General features: G+C 37.3%; 1 protein-coding gene across 1 annotated transcript in view; it reads right to left on the bottom strand.

The window, feature by feature from the left end:
* Positions 1-250: 250 nt before the first annotated feature.
* LOC106552402 (collagen alpha-1(VI) chain) overlaps positions 251-8,473 on the bottom strand; it is a 46,650-nt gene continuing 38,427 nt past the window's right edge. The window contains exons 30-35 of the mRNA XM_014070662.2: positions 7,257-7,390; positions 6,555-6,655; positions 4,951-5,137; positions 3,903-4,059; positions 3,119-3,148; positions 251-2,061 (exon numbers count right to left, since the gene is read on the bottom strand). Of these exons, the coding sequence (XP_013926137.2) occupies positions 1,457-2,061; positions 3,119-3,148; positions 3,903-4,059; positions 4,951-5,137; positions 6,555-6,655; positions 7,257-7,390 (1,214 nt within the window). The 3' untranslated portion in view covers positions 251-1,456. The remainder of the gene's footprint in view (positions 2,062-3,118; positions 3,149-3,902; positions 4,060-4,950; positions 5,138-6,554; positions 6,656-7,256; positions 7,391-8,473) is intronic.

The raw sequence follows: 8,473 nt of genomic DNA, 5'->3' as shown, positions 1-8,473 counted from the left end.
TGTGGTTACTTTTTATACTTTTTATACAACTTTTAATAAACTTTAATATATAAAGAATTTAAATCTGTTTTCATGTCATACATGTATAAAAAGCCAAATGAACAAAACCTTCCACTAGTTATCATCACTTTTATAATTTAAGATTGATGTAGAATCACTTTCCCTTCCATCAAGGAGGAGAGTTGTATTAGGCAATGGTGGGGGAAAAAATCAAGAGGCCCCTTTTCCAAACAACAGAAGGCACTGAAACTATGGAACAAAATTTATTTGCAAAAAAATTTCAAAAGTGAACATTTGTCAGTAAAACAAAGGAATAAAATAAAACAAAGTGGTAAAATGAATATTGATTACAAAACCATACAAGCTGTAATTCTGAAATTGCCAGAAAAACCATACTGAAAAAACAATACTGAATTCATAGCAACAGCACCATTGGAAATACTACATGAAACCTGTCCAAACCAAGTTTGAATATGTAAACATATCAATAACGTAAAGCTCAATTTGTGAAGTGAGTGTAGCACCTTATCATAATATCATGTTGAAAAAACTAAGATCCTCTGACTACAAGAGTTCTGCTTCCAGACAATTTCATTTAAAAAGAATTTAGATAATGCCAAACAATCTTCGCTGGATTAAAAATCTTCATTGCTGGAGAGTTTAAGAAGCTACTGTCTCAAGTAGTATCAAGTCACTTGCTTGAGCAGGGGTTGGACTAGAAGACTTCCAAGGTCCCTTCTGATTCTTTCAATCACATTTTTGAGTTCATTGTATCTAAACAATATCATGGTTGATTAAATGGCTTGTACCCTTCTTCTCCAGTTCTAGACTGGGATAGATATTGTGAGCTTATTATTGCCAAATCATCATCATCATTACCACCACCACCATCACCACCACGTTTTGAACCAGATTATTCACCCCATGTACCCTCCCTCAAGTGACAATGGAAGGCAATAAATATTCTTTGGAACTTCTCTTGTACCTAAGAGCAGAATAACTTTCCTGGAGCTGCCTAGCTCAGGAAATGCTTACTGTACTGTATTATATCTTTTTAGTTACAAAATTGAAAAAATGCAATGAAGTCATGTGACATTTTATTCTGAAAATATATTTATATTCATGTGAGGAGTACTAATAGAGATAAAGACAGTGCAATTTATATTCCCAGTTAGCCTGGTTTATCGCTTGTCAAATATGAAACGAAATTATTTTCTTGGTTACAGTTATGAACTAGAGTGACAATAAATCAATTTGTATTTCTTCCTGTAGACTGGAGGAATTCATGGACAATAAAGAAAAGAGGAATGAACAGGGATAAACATAGCAAGCCTGAAAGCAAGGACAAAAGATTATGGCTCTGTATAAAAACATGGGTTCCATGGGAGGTTAACAATTTATTCCTGAAATCATAGAATATGCACTAACTTGCTTCTCTAGGAATCACCTCCTCAGATTATATAGCTAGTTTTCTGGAGACAGTTTGATAGAATACACCTTTCAGCAAAGATTGATAATCTGGAACTCTGAAAAGGTGGCGCGCTCTGTAGGCTACAACATCCTGAGCAGCTTTTTGGGAGACAAGCAAACGTAGGTTGGGCTCATTGACTTGGGGGCCAACAGCAAGAACAAATATTTCAATGCCCTGCTGTTGAGCATTCTGGACTGCTCTCTCGATGGCATTTTCAGTGATACCTTGAGAATTGCCATCTGAGAAGATCAGCACCCTCTTCTTAGCAGGACTAGAGGATGTCCGAAACAGGTTGTTGACAAAGTTCAAGGCTGCAACAACATCTGTGCCATCATTTATAAATTCCATTTTGTCAATTATATCAGCTATCACTGTGTAGTTCCGTTGAAAGTCCACCTCCCGTTTTTGCTGTTTGTTGCCACTGTACTGGACAACAGAAATGCGCACAGAAGCCCCTGGACTTTTACCAGCTGATGTGAATCGTTCTGCAAGACGTTTCACAAACTTCTTGGTGATATTGAAGTTATGGGCCCCAACACTGGTAGAGCTATCCACGAGAAGTGTGATATCAGCTGAGTCAGCAAAAGTAACTGAAAAGAGAAAAGGTTATTTTGGGATATCCCTGCTACATATGTTTCAACAATTTGCTTTCAGTAGTTGCCTGAGTGCAAACCAGCTTCCATCCGTACTTTCCCTCCCCCTCTTTGCATATCCCTGAAAAAGTTTCTAAAGACAGCTTAGACTAGACCTCCTCAGCATAGGAGACTGAGTCATACTGGGCTGAACTGGGAAGAGGTTCCCTTCCAACACTGAGCAAAAACATGAAAACACCTTGTGTTAGTAAGCAGCGTTTTCATTGAAGCAAGAACCATTCTTGCTGATCTGGAGCAATTTTCTCTTCCCCGCAACTCTCTGAGGCCCATACCCGGGAGGTTGGGTGGGGTGGGGGGAATGCTGCCTTCCCCTGGGCACTCATTGTATAAAAAGAGAAGCAGAATAACATCAGGGATTAGGGGCTTTTCTGTTGTTACACAACACAGAGGCACATTGACGCTATCTAATATTCTAAAATTCAAGCTATTTGGGAATTAACTGATAGATGTTGCATATGGCTAATACCAACAAGAGACTTTTAGCATTTGATTCATATAGTTACAATTATAATTATGTTTCTTTAATAGCATTTTTACATTCTTATTAGGAAGGCTGAAGCAGCTGCAAATGAAGCAATTGCAAAGCATGTCTTGTGCTTTTGTGATTTTCTTCTCCATCATGTAAAGGAAATGAAATTGGGACACTAAGAGCTTTCTTTTATCCTGCTCATAATGGTGTTGGGCAGAATTTTAACAGAAACCTTTAAAAAAAGGTCAGGAAGTATTGGCTGGGCAGATATCACTCTGATGACAAGAATACTACCCAAAATAGCTGATAAAGAACAAATTGCAAATGACCACAATTTACAATATTGTATTGCTGCAGCTGGCTGAAATAACTTATACATTTTGGCTGGACATGACAGATAAAAACAATCCAGTCAGGCCCCTTGAAGCAACCCAGCAAAACATTTTATTAAATAAGGCAATATTAAGTTTATGCACGGAGCAGAGAAATCAAAATAAGGTACATACAATAGTATGGGATACTCACTTGGGCAGGTATAGTCAGGACATTGTTTTTCTATAAAACAAAACCAAACAAAAAACCTATTAAAGCACTCCTGAATACCGATGAAATAGGTGTTTTGTAAATCTTCACCAGTCTAAATTTCTTCATTGTAGTTAGAATTGTACAACTTAGACTGTCACTATAACCAAATGGCAACTAGCCTGGCTGTTTCTTTTAATTGATTTTATACATGGCTTTTCCTGCAGAGAGGTGAATACAGCACATAGTTTCCCATGCTATCTTTGATTAAAAATGCAAACACAATTAATAATTGGTAACTTCATTAAAAGTGTTTTGCACTTTTAGCACACAGTAAACTATTTAAGAAGATCTTTCTTCTGCGTCAATATGAACTTAATTTAAAATAGTGCTAAGGTAACCACGTGCATCCCATAATTGTCATCTCCTTATTTTAAGTAGTCAGTGGTCCTTTAACAAGAGTTGAAGGGCCAAGAAAATAACAGGTTTGGGGCACAACCACAGGTGGGCTTCAAAACTCCAGACAATCATTAGAGGGAAGAAACAAACAACTCTTAACTTTTTGCACCCATCTATGCAGCACAGAGCAGTAAAGATCAAAGGCAGAAGTCTGGAAGAGGAGCATGGAGGGTTATAGAAAGCAATGGGAAGTATGGGACAAACCTAGGACTGTCAGGGGGGGGGGGAGGAAAGGGCATTGCAGGGTTCATTGGACACTCTAGAAGGTTGTGCTGTTTCATTCCTTTTAGCTAAACCAAATTAGCAGCAAATCAATTTATTCACTCACCTCGACAAACATAAGAGGTAACATTCTGAATGAAGGTATCATCCAGCAAGGCAATATACTCTGGTTGGGTAAATGTGAGGCCTCCACAGGATATTTCACTTAATTTTTCAGAATCTGGAGGATCTTGGAAAACATCACTAGAACCCACAGGGACAACCTAAAGAATAATAGATATTATCATGAAGGCAAATAATAACAGATATTATTATTATTAGCCCCTTGTAGAGTCCAACATCAATCAAGTCTTATCAAAATTCCAGAGCACTAAGCATATATACAGATTCTTCAAAGAACATGAAAGGGACTTGACAGTCGACACTTCTCATTAATCCTCATCATATCTAGATGGTTTCTAGTAATTTACTTACAGAAATGTTGTTCTTATATTTGTTATCCTTATTACAAAGACATATAGCAATAGCACTTAGATTTATACACTGCTTCATAAGGCTGTAAAAAGCCTTCTCTAAGCAGTTTACAGAGTCAGCATATCAGCAGAATCAACCTTGAACCGGTGAGATTTGAACTGCCAAACTGCAGCTAACAGTAAGCTGAAGTAGCCTGCAGTGCTGCATTCTAACAACTGCGCCACCTCGGCTCTCATATGGTATCATGAGCTTTTGTTTTCTATCATCTGTCTGTCTGTCTGTCTGTCTGTCTTGTGCTTGTGTGCGATACTACTGTGCATGCGCAGAAGCGTCCGGTCAGGTGTGCAGAGGCTCCCGCCGCCACTACTGGTTTGGCCGATCCAGGAGCTACTCACCTATCTAACTACCCACCTACCTACTTATCAATCATCTACCTACCTATCATCATCCATCCCATCTTTATTCCTTTTTTAAATAAATAACTTAAATCAGCAAACATACAGTATATAATATTCCTTTCTCCTCCCACATCAACCCTGTGAGATGGGTTGTACTAAGAGAGAGCAACTGGCCCAAAATCACTCAGCCAGCTTTCATACATAAGGCAGGACTAGAACTCACAGTGTTCTGGTTTTTAGGTTACCACTCCCACCATGTCCCCAAACTTATATTGATTTCACCTTATCATTATTTCTTTCACAAAGTACGTTGATGGGTGTTGGATCGTGTAATACGTCAGTCCGTCCATCGGTGATGACAATGACAACTCTTTTGTGAGTGAAAGACGGAGCCAAACGTCTTTTGGTGTAGTCAAGAGCCTCTCCAGTAAAGGTGCCACCAGCAATCCAGTGAAGGTTCTTCACAGCCCTTGCAATAAAGCATCAAAGGAATCACTCAGCTTTATACTTTATAGGAAGATTTTTGCATTCTTTCTTTCGGAAAGTCTAGCTTTTGTTTTCATTCCAGAAATTGAAACTAAATAATACAATAATAGCAATAAATTAGTCTAATCTATTGTATGAAGCTCAAAATCTTTATGATAGGTACCTCATCCGTTCTAACTTGCCAAGACTCAACCACAAATATTTCATTGGCTATTTCTTTTTAAATCAGAGAATATCTGAGCAGGATATTTTTCAGCTCCAGATCGGTGGGTGGTAATGGTATGGAATTAGGAAAGGCTCTAGAATAAACTATCCAACAAAACAGATTTTGTTTTCTGGAATGAAACCAACAAACTGGAGGAAATCACAAATGTTTGTCCAGAGAAAGAAAGTGGTGTCTTTCCAGAAAAAAAAAGTTGTTGTAAATATTTACATGAACACCAGATGCATATAATGAGAGAACCCAAAGGATGCATCTTTGTCTATGTGAGCCAAATAACATTAACCAGCTAGTTCTTATTATCATTTTGCTAATATATACTTAAATGTCAGATTTAACACTTATTTACATTATTCATCTTTGGCAGATGACATGTGAGTATTACTGGCACAAACATTACTCTATTCTCTCAATTATTTTGCATAAAATGAACTGGAGAAGCTATGTTTGTTAGTGCACACATTTTTTTAAAGTATGGATTTTGCAAACAACTTACCTGTACACAATACTCCTAACACTTCTATTTTTAAAAACTGTCCATATTCTAATCTTCTTAAGAATGCATTTCTAGCATGCTGTGATATATGTATGTAAAGACATTCAACCTCCTCAGACCTTTGAATGGAGTTTTGGTGGAATCCATGCAGCGCTGATTGTTTATTTTATATTGGTTCCATCTTGTTGGCTGATGGCCTTTCAGACTCATAGAAATACATATAAACTTTCTTTTGCATCCCTATCAGCTTTTTACTGATGCAATCAATCTGTTGTGGCCCACTGACAATCAATTGTGATCCACTGTAGTAGCTGGATCTTTTCATAGCTTTAAGACATTGAAATGTTGCCTCCAATATACTGTATGCTTCCATCAAATCCAGTTCTTTTCCTTTCTTTCTACTAAAGAGCAAGACAAACCCACAAAGTGTCCAAGTGCAATTCAAAAACGCTTTTAGATTGGCTGCTAATCATGACATATAATTTGACAATCCCACCAATCCCACCAAAAGGCTTTAATTGTGTCTCATCCACAGAAGCATTCGATGGAATCCTAGCAAGCAGCTTTTTGCAAGTAGTGGCTATTAATATTTGAAAATATTTTTAGAAAGTTAAATAAATATACCACAATACACCACGAAGAAGGCAAAAAACCCAAGAATTCTTTCATATGTTATGAACTCACTCCTTGAAACCTTGAACGTCTCCGTCTTTCATGAGCACCAATTCCTCAGTTCCACCATGACTATACTGCACAATAGCAAGATTAGAGTCTTCTTTGGAAAACTGTCAAAAAAAATATTATCCAAGGAATAGTTGTAACTAAAGCCAAAAATCAGAGATTACACTATCTGGACTATGGTAGCTCCAGAGAAACCTGTCTAAGAAGTTTCATGTATTACAGTACAGTGCATTACTGCATGCTATTCAACAGTTGTTACTAACTATTAGCCTTATTCATAGAGATTCCATTAGGGAAAAACTTGGGGATAGAAACCAAGGTACTGCTCAGCAGAATGGTCAGGAGAACCCAGCTGATAACACTGAGCCCAGAATTAGGATCATAGGTTGATGTAGTTGTAAATCAAGGCATCACATGACTGAATTTGAAGTTGCAACCATATTTTAGGATAGCCATTAAGCAAATGTTGGTAACTAGCAAAAATGGTCATAAGTTATGGTCACATGCCCATGGGAGACTACAATCAACTATAAAAGATGACCTGGTTACCAAGTACTCAAAATACAATCATGTGACTGCAGGGCCACATGTAGCCATAGTAGCTCTAAAAACAGGTTGTATGTAGTTCTGGGGAGATCTGTTATAACTTTGACTAGCTGTTAAACAACTGGTTGTAAATCAAGGAATAATTGTACTAAGACTTACTGTTACATGTTCTTCTGTGCGCAGCCTGTCAATAACTTTAATTATAAAATCCTTTGCAATACCAAAATTCATTTCTCCAATGCTCTCAGAACTGTCTAGTACGAATATAATATCAATGGGACCACACTTACATTCTGTAACAAAACATAAGATACTGTAGAAATATACACAGAAGCGTGAAAATCAATAGCATTATTCAACCAATAGTATTTATAGCATCAAGAGTCAATAAAAGGTCTCCTTGATGATTTAAGGCTGAATTCAGGTATGTCAAACGGCTTCTGGAAGGAAATGGCAGCCTGACAATGTCCAAAGCTCTCCAAAGTGAGAAGAGCCACTGCAGCTTTGAAAGCTGCCAAAAAGAGGGGATCTCTGGCCAGTGTTTATTTCCCTAGGTCAAAGCGAGATCAAGAAATTAACTACATCAGATTGAACATCAGATACTGTAGTTCCTTTTGATTAACCTGCAGAAAAATTGTTGCAGCCAGATCAGGAATTTTGTTCCTGGGACCCTGGATTTATGCTCCAACTGCAGTAGAGTCCTTATGAGGTTTACAGATTTGTTTTCCCCATTGCTTAATCAATTTAAGAAGTAATCAATTACAGCTGCAGATTTCTTTTGCAGCAAAGAAAAGACTCCTTACTGTGAATTAAACTTTCTTTTGAGACTACAGAAATACAAGAGAAATTTGGTTTAAAGATTTAAAATGTATTGGCAAGTAGGTCAATTAAGAAAGGACCTCTGAAAGGGTTCAGCAACTAAGGGGACAATGTTTATATTTTAATCTGCTATTTTTTTTATTTTTACAGGTAGTCCTCAACTTGCTACCACAATTGAGCCCAAAGTTTCTGTTGTTAAGTGAGACATTTGTTAACTTAATTTTGCCCCATTTTATTACCTTTCTTGCCACAGTTGTTAAATGGATCACTACAGTTGATAAGTTAATAACCTGGTTGTTAAGTGTATCTGGCTTCCCCACTGATTTTGCTTGTCGGAAAGTCGCAAAAGTTTATTACATGACCTTGGGACACAGCAACAGTCCTAAATATGAACCAGTTGCCAAACATCTGAATTTTGATCACATGATCATTGGAATGCTGCAAAGGTTGTGAAAAATGGTGTTAAGTCATATTTTTCAGTGCTGTCATAATTTTGAATGGTCACTAAATGGTAAGTGGAGGACTATCTGTACTATTTTTACTTTTGACGAAAGTGC

This window comes from Thamnophis sirtalis, unplaced genomic scaffold (genome assembly GCF_051295495.1).
Source record: "Thamnophis sirtalis isolate CommonGarterSnake01/CBP01778 unplaced genomic scaffold, rThaSir2_p1.2 scaffold_5, whole genome shotgun sequence".
Taxonomy (NCBI): domain Eukaryota; kingdom Metazoa; phylum Chordata; class Lepidosauria; order Squamata; family Natricidae; genus Thamnophis; species Thamnophis sirtalis.
Note: the sequence above shows the minus strand (reverse complement) of the source record. Positions and strands in the feature narration are given on the sequence as shown.